A 19,352-nucleotide genomic window follows, 5' to 3' on the forward strand; every position below is an offset into this window, starting at 1 on the left:
CAATTTATGATAGGTCAGTTGTACTTAAAAAAAAACCTTTCAAAATTATTAGCTACTAAATAATATGGAGGGAAAATTAATAAAGGGCTATAGTTATTTGCTAAGTAAATGAAAAAACAGTCACTCCATAATTTTTTTAGTAGTTATAATTTTGCACTGGTCATAGACAACCAATGTCAACATCAGTCAAGAGGTCAAGAAAAATAGACCAATCCTGGTATTGTTTTCCTTTTGTTTCTGTGTGCCTTTCTCCCTCTCCCTCCCTCTCTCTCTTTACTGGGGGACACCAGAGATTGAATCTGGGGGTGCTTAATCACTGAGCCATATTACCAGTCCTCTTTTTAATTTTATTTTGAGAAAAGGTCTAAATTGCTGAAGGCCTTGCTTAATTGCTGAGGCTGGCCTCCAACTTGTGATCCTCCTGCCTCAGCTTCCCAAGTCACTGGGATTACACCATGCCCAGCTTATGTCTCTCTTCAAGACTTTTGAAAGAATTCAGTAATGGCATGATAGAATTTCAGAGCTGTGAAGGGATCTTAGGGCATGCCTAAATCCATCACTTCTTGTTTCTTAGGCATGGACACTTAAGTGACGCAAAGGTGCTCTGGAAACTACTTATTTGTATTATATGATCCATGTATACTTTTCTCATTCTTTTTCTAGGCAGTTTTAGAAGTCATGACCTTTGCCAAGAACTGTCTTTTCTTTTTGCATTTGGTATTTGGTCAATAATGTTTTGGTTTACTAAAGAATGTATACGTGTCCATTGTTCATTGAAATCCCCTCCTTAAAAACACAATTTTTTTATTTCCTGGATATTCTTTGCTACTGATATTTGCACTGAGTTCACTTCTTTCTCTTTCATATTGCTGAAGGTCATATCAGGGCAGTTCTTATCAGATAAGAAGATTGGCACATACGTTGAAGTGGACATGTATGGGCTGCCCACTGACACCATACGAAAGGAATTCCGAACTCGTATGGTTATGAACAACGGGCTCAATCCAGTTTACAATGAAGAATCCTTTGTGTTTCGGAAGGTAAGACATTGTCAATGTGTCAAAGCCATGCTGATAACATAGGAGCCACATTTCAGTGCACAAAACCTACGTGATAGAGGGACATCTTGTTTTAACCCGCCATCTTGTTTTCATCTTTTCTTCCAATGTGTAATTTCTATTGTAACTTCTGTATCTATGTCCAGTGATTATTGTTTTTGTTTGGTATTTTCCAAATTGCCTTTCCTCCTTAGAGGTGGCCACCTCCTATGTGGCCATGCTCAAGCTCGAGGTTTACAATCTGCTGAGAATGTGAATTAACTTGTGGACACCATGGTACTTTGAGAAGTTCTTCCCTCCCCTGAAGTAGGTGGTAACTTGCACTGTTCATTTAGCTGAGAGGTCAGGTTAAGATGCTACACTCAAAACTGAGACCAATAAATGCCATTACATGGGTCACTTTATATAGTCATGTCCCTTCAAAAAGTGTGGAACCTGTCACTACTCACAGATTTTATGCTTCATGTGTGAGTTTTCAGTGTTTTACTTTTTTCTCTCGTTCCTACATGCTGGATCAAAAGAACAATCACAGCCTTTCCTCTAATGTTCAGATTTTTTTAAATATTTATTTTTTAGTTATAGTTGGACACAATACCTTTATTGTATTTATCTTTATGTGGTGCTGAGGATCAAAACCAGGACCCTGCACATAATAGGTGAGCTCTCTACCGCTAAGCCAGAAACCCAGCCCTAATGTTCAGATTTTAATCTCTTATTCATTCTCCCCTTTTGTTTCCCTTGTCAACTGAAGATGCTTTGAAAAAAAAAAAAAAACACTCATTGGAAGTACTGCCAAAAAGGTCTGTTTTTCTCTCTCTTACTTGTTCTGATATCCTGACCAAAATGATTTCTCAATTCTTTCAGCATAGGCTTTCCAGGTGGTTCCACTCCATTTATATGTCACGGAACACAGACAATCAGCTGCTTGTCTTGAAAGGTTAGGGATTATCCATTTTAGAGTACAGTAACTGGCTTATATAAGCCAAGTTAAGGGAGATCTCTGTGGATTTGATAAATCAGGCCATTTTGAAATTTGAGTTCCCCAAGCACCATTATCCATTGCACTCCCATCAGCATTCTTGTGATGTGGGGTGAATGAGCTGTGGTTTCCCCCTTTTTCTTCCCTGGTCTTTGCAATTAGTTACAGCTGGATATGTTGCGGGTATGAAATTGTGTTCTTTGGCATAAGTAATTATCCCCTTACACATGTGTAGAAATTCAGAAAGTTTTCTCAGGTACTCTTTTTTTTTATGAATAAGGAAATATCAACTTGGTTTTAATATGTCATATTTCTGACCCAGAAACAAAATGCCAATTCTGGATCCCTTTCTGTTCTTGAGAAGCTAAATTGCCTCTCACAGATATCAAGTGCTTTGTCTCCTTTCTCATTCTTGTTCCTTTTTTGTTGTTTGCATCATTATCACAAGGCAGAAGTGTCTTAAGCCTAAACTCCCAATCACATAAGTAAAAAGAGTGAGGACAGTGGTTGAACTTTAACTAGACTCACCTCTTCATCTTCGTGGAGTTGGAATTAAATTATATTGTCCAGATGTAAAGAGGCTAGCTACCCATTGCCTAGCCTAGACACAGCATTCAGATCAGCCAGGATGTCCTGGTTGCTCTCAAGAAGCTAATCAAAAGGCATTCCTAACTAAATACATCAGATTTTCTTTTGTCTTGTTGTTATTTTGTATCTTAATAGAGATTCTGCCATCTGAATTCAGATTTTATGTCCATTTATTCAGTTTAGGGATGACAGATATCTTAAAATCAGCATATCTTTATATTTCTTGGACTACTAATGTTTTTAGCTGCTTCTTCCTCTATTTAAATATACAAAAATGTGAAAGAAACAAGGATAATTCAAATGAATACATGGATTGTCTTTTACAAATGAAACATTTCAAAGGCACTTTACACATTCTTAAAAACAGGTATGCTAAATGTCAGAGCAGCCCAGGTCATGAGACAGTTTATAGGATTAGAAGGCAAAAGCTGCCATGATTAGTCCCCACTCTGTCACTGACAATCTCTGAGGTTAATAAAAGTCACTGATTTCTCAGAGTCTCCTTTGTATCACCCATGACACGAGGATGAATGGGGAAAGATGACAAAGATTAGAGTCATAATCTTTAATATTCATTCCTTCCAACACTTTTGATGACTTCCAGAAAACCTGTTCCAATTACCTTTCTTAGTGCGTTGGCCTTGTAGCTTACAGAGGACACCTTAGAAATGCTAATGAATCATCAATTCACTTTCACCATAAAGGTATATTTACAAGCAATGTGGATTTGGTCCAGATTCTTAGAGTTGTGGTTCTTGGGAGCTGTGTTACAAAAACCAATGAGAAATCTTGTTCTTTGTTTGTAGGTGATCCTGCCAGACCTGGCTGTCTTGAGAATAGCAGTATATGATGACAACAACAAGCTGATTGGCCAGAGGATCCTTCCACTGGATGGCCTCCAAGCAGGCTATCGACACATTTCCCTTCGGAATGAGGGAAACAAACCATTATCACTCCCAACAATTTTCTGCAATATTGTTCTTAAAACATACGTGCCTGATGGGTTTGGAGGTAAGATAAGCAGGTGGTTAGAGTATGATACAGATGTGGTACTAAATTATAGAATTGTAAAATATTCAGCCTATCCTGAAAAAAGGAATAACAATGGTATCCTTCCCGCCTATGCTGCAAACCCTGGTTATATTGAAGAAAGTAAGGATAAATGGTAACCTCAGATTTCACAATAGGAAATGAAAGGACAAGGATAGACTATCTATAATGTCGTTTCTTATTTTAAAATGTTATGCTGCCCAGCAAAGTGGCTCATGTGTGTAATCCCTGCAGCTTGGGAGGCTGAGGCAGGAGGATTGCCAGTTGAAAGCCAGCTTCAGCAAAAGCAAAGCACTAAGCAACTTGGTGAGACTCTGTCTCTAAATAAATACAAGTTAGGATTGGGGATGTGGCTCCATGGTCAAGTACCCCTGAGTTCAATCCCAGGTACCAAAATAATAATCATAACAATAAAATGTTATGCTTTTATAATATTTATTAATTTCTATAATTTTTATGAAGGTTTTATTTGTACTACCAAAGTGAGAAGAAAAATGATATGAAACACTATCTTATCAGTTGGCATCACTCAATGATCTTACATTGAACTCGGTTAACAACATACCTCAATTTTCTTCCAAATTCATAAGGCAATAATTTCTTAAAATTCCCAGTCATCAACCCATATTGGCATTTCTAAGGTAATCTGTGGGAAGAATCCAAACTGTATCATATGATAGCATTTTTACTACACCCAAATTGTTAACTCTACCTAGCCTCCAATAAACCAGGGACATAAAAGGGGGGGGGCATGATATTCTCAGAGTCATCATACAGAAGGAAACAGCCCAGCAGAGTGACCACATCACCTTAGCCAAGGTCTCAAATCCTAACTGTCCACTGATGACTAGTGGTCTTGAGAATAAGATGGAACCTCTCAAATGTCTCGTTTTGTCACCTGCAAAGACAATACAACTACATCAAGTTCAAAAAGTAAATTAAGCCATGAAGGTTTTGTCAGTCTCAAAATCCATAGTACATATTCCTTCTTTCTTCCACTTTGTTTTTTTTTACCAAAATTAAGAAAACTAGAAGCAACATGATATAGCAGCAGACAAAAGAACCCATAAAAGTGGTGGGGCAAGGGTGCTGTGGGGCTGGATAAGTGGAACAGAACAGGAGACCAGAAGCCTGGACTGTGTTTGGGAGCTGTGTCCCCACCTGTGGTAAACCCCAAAATCCTGCCTGTGTTGCAACACAACAGTGGCCTGGAGGCATCAATGGATGCTTTAAATGATCTTCCACATATTTGAGCATAGGAAGCAGAGAATGTGTGATAAATACCTAATGTACTTTAGAAGTAGTTTTATACATCCATATGGTGGAAAAATTTAAAATTTTGCCCCTGTGTGGGTTAAATTTCAGATGAGACTATAATTCCTTTCTGGGAAAGGAGCCATTTGATTAGGAAAGAGGGAAATAAAATTTGTTGAGCCCCTTTATTGTGCCAGGCACTTTAAAGAGAGTCCAAAAATCTGAAATTGTCCTGAATGAATATGGGCATATGTAGATCTATGCTAAAGAAATATCTGTATTTATAATGTAACTTATCGCCAGTGTTGGCAGCTAAGTATTGACCCAAATTAATCTCTTGAATAATAGTCCACCAAGTATTCTTCCCTACGAGGTCCCTGTGACTGATTCTATTCTATTCTAGAAGTATTTGAAATTTTCGTGCCATGTTACAGTTGATGGGATTCAGCAGTTGATGTCTTAACCTCTGATTTGACTTTCAAAGACAGTTGATTCAGAATTCACTGGGCCTTTCTTTTATTTGTGAAGAAACTGAGGGAAGATGTTACAAGGTTTAAGGGTCTTATCTGAAGATAACCAGAGAAGAATATGGGGATCGCCTTTCTCCAAATTCTTGATCCCTCTTGATGTACAGATGTATTCATTTTCTTCTGCTTAGCCACCTCCCACATTCAGACCTACATAATAAATCAGTGAGCTAGGATATCTATAGAGTCCATGTTCCTAGAATATTGATGTTCTCTGTTGATTCTGTAGGAACAAGTTCAAAGTGAAACTACTTCATCACACTCCAGCATTTCCTAGAGGAAAGAAATAGGTGTTGATATGCAGGATCACATTTTTATTTGGCTAAAGAAAGATAATGTGTATTCATTACTTCATTCCCCAAATACATACAATAAGTTTATTCCATAAAAGGTGGGGCAACTAAAATATATATCAGAAATTAATTCTGATTACACAAAAAGAGAATAACAGTTCCCCATCAATCCTCTGCCCAGGGTGAACTCCTGTTTACTTTTATCACATTTCTTTTTACATTTTATAATAAAAAACTTGCATCTTAACTGTGCATCCTCATTTGCCCCCCACTCCCACTTTTTTTCACTTAAAGGAGAATGTCCCATGTCTTGAAATATTTTTTATATTTTTATCAGCTGCATAGGATTACATTTTATTATTCTAGTTTAGTCACTGAAAAACAATGAAGTCATTTCCACTTTTGTCTCTTAGAAACAATATTGATAAGCAACTCAGTGAGACCCTGTCTGTAAATAAAATACAAAATAGGGCTGGGGATGTGGCTCAGTGGTTGAGTGCCCCTGAGTTCAATCCTTGGTACAAAAAAAAACAGAAAAAGAAAGATTATTGAACCTTAGAACCCTAAATATAAGGTTTTAGAAATATTTGTCATCATTTCCTGAAGATGAATTCTTTGAAATGGATTTATCACACCAAGGAGTACATGAGTATTTAAAGCTTCAGGTACAGGTTGCTGAATAGCAAGTGTATGATAAAAATTTTCCAACATTTACCTATTTAAAGAATACATTTATATTTCATTGATGTAATCAATGAAATAGTTTGTAACTGTTTTGTAACTATTTTTTCTTCCTTAAGATATTTGTATAGTAGTTATTGTTTAGTATCTACTATACAAATAACAAAGAAGAAATGTAAAGCTGAAAAAGTGGTATACACTTAGCCTGAAGAATTTTCTACCTTCATATATATATATATATGAAGGTTTATTCATATGCATAAATGTGACACACTGTATGGTAAATGTTGAAAGAGTAGTAGAGCCAAAGGGCATTGATAACATTGAACTACAGAGTGATTAGCTGGAGTGGGCTGAGGGAGACTTCAGTAGTGGGACATTGAGAGATGACCCATCCTTAATCTGAAAATCTGGCATCCAAAATGTTCTGAAATCCAAAACTTTTTGTCTTGGCAATTTTCTTTTAAGTTTTTTTTTGGTTCTTTTTAGTTATACATGACTGCAGAATCCATTTTGATATCATTATGCAAGCATGGAATATATCTTATTCTACTTAGTACCCCATTCTTGTGGATGTACATGTGGTGGAATTCACTGTGATGTTTCCATGTATCTACATAGGACAGTTATGTCAGATTTATTCCACTGTCTTTCCTTCTTCTATCCCCCCTTCCATTCCCTATTGTCTAATCTACTGAACTTCTGTTCTCCCTGCCTCCTTATTGGATTAGCTTCCACATATCACAGAAAATATTCAATCTTCAGTTTGGGGGGACTGGCTATTTCACTTAGCATGATGGTCTCTAGATCCATCCATTTACTAGCAAATGTCACAATCATTCTTTATGGTTGAGTCATTTACCATTGTGTGTGTGTGTGTGTGTGTGTGTGTGTGTGTGTGTGTGTATATATATATATATATATATATATATATATATATATATATATATATATATATCACATTTTCATTATCCACTCTTCTGTTGAAGGATACTTGGTTTGTTACATAGTTTAGCTATTGTGAATTGAGCTGCTATAAACACTGATATGTCTGCATCACTGTAGTATGCTGATGTTCAGTCCTTTGGATGTATACCAATGAGTGGGATAACTGGGTCAAATGGTGGTTCTGTTCCTTTTTTGAGGAATCTCCATACTAATTTCCAGAGTGGTTGCACGTCTACCAGCAGTGTATTGTAGGACTTTTCCCTTTTCCCCACATCCTTGCCAGCATTTACTGTTGCTTGTATTCTTAATAGTTTTCATTCTGACAGGAGTGAAATGGAAGTCTGTGTAGTTTCTTTTTTTTCTGTTTTTTTATTGGTTGTTCACAACATTACAAAGCTCTTGACATATCATATTTCATACACTAGATTGAAGTGGGTTATGAACTCCCAATTTTACCCCAAATGCAGATTGCAGAATCATGTCGGTTACACATCCACAATTTTACATAATGCCCTATTAGTAACTGTTGTATTCTGCTACCTTTCCTATCCCCTACTATCCCCCCTCCCCTTCCCTCACATCTTCTCTCTCTACCCCATCTACTGTAATTCATTTCTCTCCTTGTTTATTTTCCCATTCCCCTCACAACCTCTTATATGTAATTTTGTATAGCAATGAGGGTCTCCCTTCATTTCCATGCAATTTCCCTTTTCTCTCTCTTTCCCTCCCATCTCATGTCTCTGTTTAAAGTTAATCTTTTCTTCCTGCTCTTCCTCCCTACTCTGTTCATAGTTGCTCTCATTATATCAAAGAAGACATTTGGTATTTGGTTTTTAGGGATTGGCTAGCTTCACTAAGCATAATCTGCTCTAGTGCCATCCATTTCCCTGCAAATTCCATGATTTTGTCATTTTTTAGTGCTGCGTAATACTCCATGGTGTATAAATGCCACATTTTTTTTATCCATTCATCTATTGAAGGGCATCTGGGTTGGTTCCACAGTCTAGCTATTGTGAATTGTGCTGCTATGAACATCGATGTGGCAGTATCCCTGTAGCATGCTCTTTTAAGGTCTTCAGGAAATAGTCCGAGAAGGGCAATAGCAGGGTCAAATGTGTAGTTTCAATTTGCATTTTTCTAATTGCTAGAGATGTTGAACATTTTTTCATGTTTGTTGACTATTCATATTTCTTCTTCTGCGAAGTATCTGTTCAGTTCCAGACACTTATTTTTTTTGGGGGGGTAAGTTTTTTGAGTTCTTTATGTATACCAGAAATTAATGCTCTATCTAAGGTACAGGTGGCAAAGATTTTCTTCTATTCTGTAGGTTCTTTTTTCATACCTCCCACGTTTTTGGAGAGGCAGAATTAATATTGTCAAAATGGCCATACTACTAAACGTGCTTTACAGATTCAATGCAATTCCCATCAAAGTTCCAATGGTGGTCTTCATAGAAATAAATGGAAAAGGCAGTCATAAAAATTTCTTTGCAAAAATAAGAAACCCATAAATAGCCAAAACAATCCTTAGAAAGAAGAGTGAAACAGGAGGCATCACAATACCAGACCCTAAATTATTCTACAGAGCTAGTAACAAAAACAGCATGGTATTGGTGCCAGAACAGGCATGAAGACCAATGGAATAGAATAGAAGACACAGAGAAAAACTCACACTAATACAGTTATCTCATACTAGACAAAGGCACCAGAAACATAAATTGAAGAAAAGATAGCCTCTTCAACAAATGGTGCTGGGAAAACTTGAAGTCCATGTGTAACAAAATGAAATTAAACCCCTATCTCTCACCCTGCACAAAACTCAACTCAATGTGGATCAAGGACCTAAGTATTAGACAGAAACCCTGCACATACTAGAAAAATTGTAGGCCCCACACTCTAACATATCCTCTTAGGAACCGAATTTCTTAACCAGACTCCTAAAGTGCAAGAAGTAAAATAAAAAATCAATAAATGGGATGGCATCAAAAAACTTTCCTTTTTTATTCACATCATTTTGATGATGAAAAAGTTTTGGATTTCAGTGATTTGAGTTTGGCCTAGTAATGCTCACAGTGATGGCTCTGCCACTTTATCTCTGTCCAGCTCTTTGGATTGGATCAGTATTTAATCCTACAAATTGTCTTCACACTGCTTGTTCTCACTGTCATCAATTCTGGTTTCTAAAAAAATTCTTAATTTTTACTAGTAGTGGTAGTAAAAATGATATCTTATTTCAACTTGCTTAATTATGAGTCAGACTGAACATATTTTTATATATTTCTTGGTCACTTGTATCCCTTTCCTACAAGTTCCCCTTTAGTACCCTTTTTCTTTTTGGTTGTTGTTTTTAATTAGGTTGTTCCTAGTTTCCCTTAATTGTTTAAATCAAAATTTAATCTACTCATAACATCTCTCTCCTGCGCCCTTTTTTTGTCTCCCTGTTTCATAATCTCCAAGGGAGTCTCAGATACAATTTCAATGTCTATATAAAGTTCTATGAATATAATGGTTGATGATTCAAAGACTATTCTGCTTGGCTGACAGGAGGCTATTTGACTAAGGTCACATAGCTGTTACCTAAGAACTGCTGACTATTGGCCACCTGACCTCATAGAATTAAGCAGAATGCTTTATATCTTAGTGCTCTTATTGGATAACATTGGTCCCCACCTCACAAAACAAGGATCAAATGAGCTCTTGGAACAATACTGACCATAGCAGTCCCTCTATTAATTCTCTTTTCCTTTTTGTGTATTTTTAACAAGGTAAAGAAAAAATCCATTGGTTCTATTTTCTTCACTCGCCATAACTTACCCTTTATTTTGTATGAAATGCCACAGTCAATATATGTGTCATGGTCATCCTAAGAAAAATCTCTTAACCCTGTGCCTACTAAGAAGTTTCAGAATTCTAATGCATTGGTAGCAAAGTCAGGTGGGTGGCATCATTTTACAGAAACAAGAAAAATGTTCCTAAGGCCTTTCCAAGTTTAGACAAGTGTGTACAGGAGTTCCTGATCACTTATTTTTTGGAGTTCTATTTCATGAGGTCACTATACGGTGATGGATTCCTACAGATGAGGAACTTTGCTGCTTTTGTAATTGTTCCTAATTAATTCTGCCCTCCTGCATCTGGAACTCTGTAGAGACTTTGAACTGTGGCTGACCCAGCTACCCCTCAACATGAAATAGCTCCAGAGCCCATTTTCTTCACCTGCTCCTCTTTCACTCTCATGAGTTATCTATTTTCTGTCCTTGCCCCCTAGAAAACAGAGGCAATCAAATCTCCTCCTCATTACTACTGTATAATAACTCCCAAAAACACACAAAAATATAACCGAACCAATATGAAGTCTTAGTTCATTTTCTATTGATATAACAGAACAACTGAGACTGGGTACTTTATAAAGAAAAGAGGCTTACTTCAAAGTTCTGGAGGCTAGAAGTCCAAGAAAGGGCAGCAACATTTGCTTGGCTTCTGATGAGGTCTTTGTGCTTTTCCATGCATGATGGAAAAAGCAGAAGGGCCAGTGAGAGCTTACAAAGAAATGAGGGGCAAATGGGACTGGACACTTTTACAACCACATGCTTTCAAGATAACCCGCTCTTACAGAAACTACATTAATCCCTTCATGAGCATGGAGCCTCCATGATCTAAACACCTTTTACAGGCCCCCACCACTTCTCAATATCATTACATTGACAATTAAATTTCAGTGAGTTTTGATGGGGACAGACCACATTCAGAGCATATAGCACATGGCTACCTTGAATGTCGGAACTTTCATTGAGAATTCTGTTTCTCAGCAGTCTGGATGTGAACTGTAATGATTCTCTTAGTCAGCAACGAAATTTTGGAATAATAAAGAAAATGGTAATATTTAGGAAACAGATGACTTGGAATGAGTGAAAAAGCTTTGTCTTACTTCTTTCAATATTATTTTGCTACTGAATATGAAAAAAAAAATGAGTCCTATCTTTTACTCCCACATTCGCATACAAATAGAAATTCTAGGTTGGGTGCTAAGGGCCATTTTGCCTTTGTCAAAGTCAGTGGGACTAAGAGCACCGGGTTGTCTCTGTTGCTTTGTCTGTGGGTGCATACGCTGCTGGCAAGAGAATTTACTCATCATGCAGCTTTGTCACCATTAGCCATTGCTGTTGGGGACAGGAAACAGTTGCAGGGCCAGTGACAATTAAAGGAGTGTCAGAATTTCTGTTTTCCCACTCACTGTTGATTTGAATGGGTTTTATCATTTTCTGCCCTTTTGTTATTACTAAATGGTTCCAGAATATATGGAGCCTCAGCTTTATATTTAAATGACACTCGGAGCTGTTTCCTGGGCATTACTTCTGTAGCAATAGATTTTGTCTCCTTTTCTGCAGATTGGCTATTTTACATAAAGCAGGATGAAGTGACCATTTGTTTATTTGCCTGCTTCCCCCTTTCCGCCTCCCCTATGATTAAAGATACATCCGGGAGGTAGGCGGCATGTTTCTCCTTCACTTTGCCCACAACCTCACGCGGTTGTTTTCCAACCCTTTCCAAAGATAGATGGCTGTTTCTTACACCAGATATTTCCAGAGAAGGAGCATCCTCAATTAAAGTGCCATTCCTGAAGCAGGGATCTCAGGACTTCTTGATGCAAGTTAAAGTTGCTGGACTTTGTCTTCTCCTTAGTGAATGCCAAAATGTCATAATTTCAGATTCGTTCTATTCAATATGTACTGAAAACTCAATTTGCAGGCTCATAGTATTATCTTTATTTCTTTGGAGCAAGAGCTTAAACTCAGGACCTCACACATGTAATATATTTTTTTATGGCCTTTTCTCAGCTACTGAAAATAGAACTCCAAAAAGAGCTGGGCATGGGAAGACATACCTGTAATCCCAACAACTTGGAAGGCTGAGACAGGAGGATAGCAAGTTCAAGGTCAGCCTGGGCAACTTAGTGAGGTCCTTTCTCAAAAGATAAAATAAAGAGGGATGGGACTGTAGCTCAATGGTAGAGTGCCCCTGAGCTCAATCCACATTATCACAAAAAAAAGAAAAAAGAAAAAAAGAAAAAGAATTCCAAGAATAGATCTGGAGGGGAAGGAAGCAGGATAGATTCTGCTGATATACATTGGAGAGGCTGGAAATGTAGCTCAGTAGTAGTGCACTTGCCTAGAAGGTGCAAGATCCTGGCTTCAATCCCCAACACTGCAAATAAACAAACAAACAAACAAAAAGGTTCACTGGAAATTTGTATATTAAGCAATTGATATTTCCCAGTCACATTTGACCAACGGATACTATTGCCCTGAGCACCTATTAAAAAAATCTATTATTGTAGGAAATGCAAAACGAAAGATCTATTATTGTGACAAATGGCTAATCATTTGGTAAAAGGTAAGAGGGTTATGAGATTTGTTGTGAGATTTGTTGATCTTTATTAGCATCACCTCACAGCCATTAGGAAAATGTGTTTCTCTTTTGCCACTATCTCTTGATTATAGAAATAATAGAGTGGAGACTCTGAGGGAACCTGGGCCAGAAACAGACTCATAGGAGTGACAAGGAGGAGTCTTGGTGCTCAGTACCAAGACACCCAAATTCCTTGAAAAACAATGGTTAAGCAAGCACATTTACAAACCTTACTTCTTCCAAAAAGAGAGTATCTGGGAGTCTATATTAGTGGATTGCTATCTTCTCTTTAGTGCTTAGGGACATCTAAATTGATGCTTTCAATTCTATATGGAGGTGAGGAAGGAAGAGTGGGAGAGAGGGAGGGAAAAGGAAGCATAGTATATATGGAGTCTTCACCAAAAGAGAGAGGCTTTTGGAAATGACAGAAATAAATGGTACTTTTTAAAAAATACACAAAAGCAAAGCTTCAGTTAAACCTAGAAGAAAAAAGCACATGAGATAAAGCAAATTGGTTTCTTTTTAAATAGGCAGGTTCCAGAGCCCCTGCTGTGGCCTCGGAGGGTCCAGAATATTTTAGCTTACCTTGTGGGTTCTCTGCAGAGTGAGGAGTTTATGTGTGCAGCTCTGTACCCTGTTAGGTGTACAGTGTGGCTAGGCTAGACATATTCACCTGCTAACAAATGCTGATCAGCATTTAAAATCAGTTCCTGACAATGCCCAGAGGGGGCCCTTACTTACCTAAATGGGATATACGCACCCACCACACTGGCCTCGCCCCCAACCAACTGAACAGAGCCCAGTGAAATGTCATATTGGCACCAAAGAAAAAGACTATGTTTGCTTGCATATGCAAAATGTTGACTAAGAATATGCCAGATTTATTTAGGCATTTCTTCAAATCATTTTTCTGTGCTAAGGCAAGGAAAAATAAATAAATAGTATTTGCAAATAGAATTATCCAAGTATATAGGTATTTGAAATTTGAGGTAATACTTCTGATTTCCTAGTTACACATTATTTCAAATGTGATTATTAAAAATTAATTTCCTTTTTTGGTGTGTGGCACTCTGTCATCTACCAGTTATCTATATAGCTATTTATCTTTCTATCTATCTGTCTCAATAACTGGCCTCTGGCCAGAGGACAAAGTGAGTTAAAATGCAGAAATTATAGAAAAGAGGCTAATGCCTGGTTTCCCTAGTGCTGAACACTTTCATGAAAAATTTGATTGGAACTTTCCTGATTATTCAGTTGTTTCCCTTCTGCATAGATCTATAATTCTAACTGCAGAATAAGTACCTGCCACTGCATGACAAAATTAGATATTCTAAAAGTATCTTAATTTGTTATTTGAAATTTGCCAGGAATAAAACAACCGTTTTCAATAACCTGGTAACTTTAGCCTTATCTTTGACCTTTAGTCCTTTTGTAATCACCTTTTTTTGTTCCATTAAAGTTAATTTAAACAAGTTTTTATTAAAAATAAATAAATAAATAAAGAGCTGATTATATGACTTTAAGGAAACTATGTAAAACATAAACTCAGATGCAAAAGTCATAGCAAAATATGCAAAAACTACAGTAGTTTGTGAAGATGGAAGGATTATGGATTGTTTGATTCTTCAGTGCCTTGCTTTAACTGGTTTTAAGTGACTAAAGCATTATCTGTTATTCCTAATGGTAGGACTTTTAGTTATTCCTCAAAAATGTCATTAACTCTCTTCAGGCCTTCAAATTGTATATGCAATCATTAAAGACAAGCAAGTACATATTTCCTAACAAGCCATCCCTGTGGATCACCTACTGAAATGTGCTATTGGGATTGAACACAAAGCAAAGTGTCTCTGATGTGTCAGAGTAGGGAAAGGCCTAGACTGGAGGAGACCTTCTCATCCAGAGAAAGATGAGATAGTTAAGTGGACAGTTAAACCTCACTTTGCCCTTTGACAGTGTGGTTGAAAAGACAAAGAGGCATTTGGGAGTCAGACACAATTGAAAAGTCCAGCTTGGTCAAAATGCATCCCCATGTGCTATATGTGATTCATAAGGCCCATCCCATGGCATGCAGATGACTTGAGGAAACTCTTGTGCTGCTCCTAACACATCATTTCATGGTAGATGACTAGTGACCACAGAGCATGAGGATCCAGTGCAGGAAGGAGCTGAGTCAGCATCAGAGGAGCTCTCATAGCTTCATATGTCCTCATTATGAAATGCAACCGAAGAGAGATGACAGTACCGTGAACAGTATTGTTGGGTGCAAAGTATTACCATGAGGGACAGCAGTTGGTTGTGAAGGGAAAAAGCCATATTTTATAGAGATGCAGAGATCAAGATGAGCCTGCTGGATAAATTTACCATCCCAAGAGGAACAACCAGGCTTTATGTCCCTCCATGTGATGCATATGAATTCACAGCACCTTCTGTCAAGTATTCTTGCAAAAGGAGAATGTCAAGCCTTAGAGCTGGAAAAAATGGAGATAAGTGCAGAATAAGGGACATTTTTATAGGGCACTTGATATGTCTTGGATCCATGCAATATAAAAATCAAATAGAAGAGATTAACTTCAGAGACATAGTATGTCAGTGACATAGAGTGGACTTTGTATCTTGATTCAAACAAAGCTACTCTATGTGGGGAAAATATTAAGATGGATTATGTATTATGTCATCTTAAGAAATCACTGCCAAATTTGTTAGATAGGATATTATTATTTGTTATGGTTAGCTTTTTCATCACCATGACCAAAAGACCTGACAAGAACAATTTCAAAGCAGGAAAAGTTTATTTGGGTATTGGTTTCAGAGGTTTCAGTTCATAGTCAGTTGACTCCATTGTTCTGGATCCCAGATGAGGCAGAACATCATGGCGGAAGGGTGTGGAGGAGGAAAATAGCTCAGGACATAGCAATCGGGAAGGAAAGAGAGATCTACTCAACAGGATCAAAATATAACCCCAAAAGACTTTCCCTCCAGTGACCTGCTCCTCCAACTGCACACCACCTGCCTATAGAGTTAAAATAGGTAAATTCCTAAATATTAATTCTCAAAAATAATTGTGATTCTTTCCCTGAGCAAGGTTTAAGAATTAATTTGTCCACATCCATAAAAAAGGGGCAAAATGTTCTCAGGGGCCAATTGTGATAACCAAAATTAGACTTCATCATATACTACTAGTAAAAAATAATTTGATTCAGCATCTGTGGAGGGCAATTTGGCAAAAACAACCACAGTGCCAATACACTTCCTTAGCTACCATTCTAGCTTCTAGGAATTATCCTTTGAACACATACAAAGCTATTGCTGTGAAGTGTTCATGGACATTCACCACAGCAGTATTTTAATAGCAAATAACTGAAAGGATCCCAATTGTTTACCAATAGGAAACTGGTTAAACAGATTACCACTACCCAGGAAAAGGAATATTAAGCAGCTTTTACAACTAACATAAAAGATCCAAATTGCCAACATGGAAGTATTTTTAAGATATGTGAAATTTTAAAAACTGTTACAGAAAACTATGAAACCATTTAGAGTCTTTAAAAAATCTAGAAGCATACAGGCAATGAATAACAATATTTACCTTTGAGGTACAGGATTGGCAGGAATTTTTTACTTTATACACTTTAACATTTACCACGGGCTTATTTAATTTTGTATTTAAAAAAGGAAAGGAAAACATTTAAACAGAATTATATATCCCATGTGCTGAGAAAATTCATCTTAAAAATGTAATTAGGAAAGTGATTCTGTTAGGGAAAAATATGTAAACCAAAGCCATTTTTAAAATTTGTAAATTACAGAATGTTTTAGGAAGAGCAATTATTCCTTCTATAGTGTTGGTAAATTATGCAAAATTATATGAAACTCTGAAAGTACTTGGAACTCGTCAAACAATGTTATATAAAAGATGAAATTTTACTGTTTTTTTAAATATTGTTTAATTACACCTGGACACAATACCTTTACTTTGTTTATTTATTTTTATGTGGTGCTGAGGATTGAACCCAGTGCCCCACATGTGTGAGGCAAGCGCTCTGCAACTGAGCCACAACCCTAGCCCCGAAATTTTACTGTTTTTTAAGTGCAAGTCCTAGCTGGGAAAACACTGGAGAAATATTTCAGTTTATCTACCGTGGAAATAAAATTAGCTTTAACTAAACATTAGCCTTCTGAATCTTAAAATAAGATAGTGTAGTGGCACCTCCAATATTTCTACATTCATCATCTCATTGATCTCACATTAACTCTGCAGGGCAGGTGGTATCTACCCCAATCTTCACATGGGGAAACTGATGCTGGGGGCATAAATCAACTTGCTCAAAGGCACACAAAGTAAATGAAAAGAGCCCATGGCAGCTCATTTGGTTTGCCCTGCCCTCCATCTTCATTATTTGGGGAACAACAAAGAGGGCAGAGGAAGTCATTTGGTCTTTGACTCGTGCCTTTCTTTATTTCTTGTTTTTGTTGTTGTTGTTGTTTGCAACTAGCTGTGCTTTTTATACCCATGTATTTCATCCTAGGAGAAGACTCCTAATGGGAAGCTTCACAGGTGTCCAGGATTATGGAGAATTTATTAGCTGTATTTTCTTGATGTTTTCAGTAAGACAGAGAATTGACAGCTCTTGCGTCTTCTTTTTCAGATATTGTGGATGCTTTATCAGATCCAAAGAAATTTCTCTCAATTACAGAAAAGAGAGCAGACCAAATGAGAGCTATGGGCATTGAAACTGTAAGTAGACATGGTTGATTAGATATAGTCAAGGTGGGGGAGTTTGGTCACCAAACCGTGATTACAAAAGCAAGACAAAGTAATAAATTATTGAAGGGGATTTAAAAACTGAGCTTATTGATTTCCTAATAGTTTCAAGGGTCTACAACAGTATAGGCTATTGAGTAAAATGTGGCTACCATCAGAAAAAGCCAATGATAGTAACTTAGTACATGTGAGGACCCCTGCCCCATTAGAAATGAAATGGAAAACATCTGTGATGATAGTAGAGCAATTTACAATATAAAATGCTTTTGAAGAACCAACTAACCCAGTTCAGTGAATGAATGAAGACAGCATTTGTGATTGCTTCTTCATTTTTAACCCTTGTATCAATGCCTCCCATTCCAGTTCATGCTTTGTGGATTCTTTTATTTTTAAATGTTTTCTTTGCCACGCTCCTCCTTTTAGAGTAGAAGCAGCCCTCTCTCCAGGAGCTGGAAAGGTGTACCATTTTCTTTCCTTGTCTCCATCCTTTGCCTTATGCCTAAGGAATCCATATCCTCTCTACTCCTCCCAGGCAAAGATCCTTTCAGAGAGTAAAACTCCGGGGCAGGGGAACAGGAGAGGCTGAGGCTAGATGGAATCCATTAAAACAATGTGTAAGATATTCAATCTTGGGTGACTTTCATTTGGGTCAGTCTGAATGTTTTTGTTCCAGAGTGACATAGCCGATGTGCCCAGCGACACTTCCAAGAATGACAAGAAAGGAAAGGCCAACCCAGCCAAAGCCAACGTGACTCCTCAGAGTAGCTCCGAGCTCAGACCCACCACTACAGCCGCCCTGGGCCCCGGCGTGGAAGCCAAGAAAGGTGCAGTAGAGTTGTGGGGCTCCTTACCTCTTCTGGCAATTGGAGCCACTATTAAAATTGTCTTTCATAAGGGGATTTAGAATCACTAATTTTGCCAGTTTTCACTTGATCTTAAAACTGCAAAGGAGCACATTTTCTTATGGATTAGACAAAGCACTTAATTTCCCTGTTTAATAGGGGGTGAAAACTGGGCACAGTGGTGCACACCTGTAATCCCAGTGCCTCTGGAGGCTGAGACAGAAGGATCAAGAGTTCAAAACCAGCCTTAGCAAAAGCAAGGCACTAATCAATTCATTGAGACCCTGTCTCTAAATGAAATACAAAATAAGACTGGGGATGTGGCTCAGTGGTTGAGTACCCCTGAGTTCAAAAGAAAAGAAAAAAAAAATATATATATATATGGAGTGAACATTTGTGCTTCAACTACTAGAGCCTCTGTACCTTAGTTACATGGGATGCAACATCCATAGTTTGAGAAAATGTTTTAGTGCAGTGCCCTTTGTGGATTAAAAAAAAAAAAAAGCCTCTGACATAGTCATGTTAGTAGCTGACTCATTCCCACTGTCCTATGGATACTGTGCTTCTCTTGATAGGCAATGGGCTCATGAACCAATATTGTGACTATTGGGACATTTCTAAAATTCCTTCATTGTATGTCTCCCAATCACCATGCATAGATATTTAGCACTCATGATTATTTACTTATTTATGGCATTATCAGATGGACATTTGAAAGCCATTTCCACCTGGCTACCCACGGATGAAACGAAAGCTCTTGAGAGGTATCATCACCCAATATTATGTCCCATGTGCTAGTATCCAGCCAAATGGGCTGGTTATTTAAAGTTGGCTTTCATTCTAATTGGCTAGACTTCTATTCTGATTGAATGGTGCTCATCCTACACTGATAATTAAACATTTTAAATATCCTCCTTGACCTTTAATCATTTACGACAGTCACTCTTCTTACAGCAATAAGAATT

At 37.5% G+C, this 19,352-nt stretch overlaps 1 protein-coding gene across 15 annotated transcripts in view; it reads left to right on the forward strand.

The window, feature by feature from the left end:
- Window positions 1-19,352, forward strand: part of PLCB4 (phospholipase C beta 4) — a 388,840-nt gene that overhangs the window by 331,915 nt on the left and 37,573 nt on the right. For all 15 annotated transcript variants that reach the window (XM_081291654.1, XM_081291650.1, XM_081291653.1 and 12 more), the window contains 4 exons: window positions 876-1,040; window positions 3,432-3,636; window positions 17,430-17,518; window positions 18,219-18,369. In XM_081291654.1, coding sequence (XP_081147780.1) covers window positions 876-1,040; window positions 3,432-3,636; window positions 17,430-17,518; window positions 18,219-18,369 — 610 coding nt within the window. The remainder of the gene's footprint in view (window positions 1-875; window positions 1,041-3,431; window positions 3,637-17,429; window positions 17,519-18,218; window positions 18,370-19,352) is intronic.

This window comes from Spermophilus citellus, assembly GCF_964194105.1.
Source record: "Spermophilus citellus genome assembly, chromosome: 4".
Taxonomy (NCBI): Eukaryota; Metazoa; Chordata; class Mammalia; order Rodentia; family Sciuridae; genus Spermophilus; species Spermophilus citellus.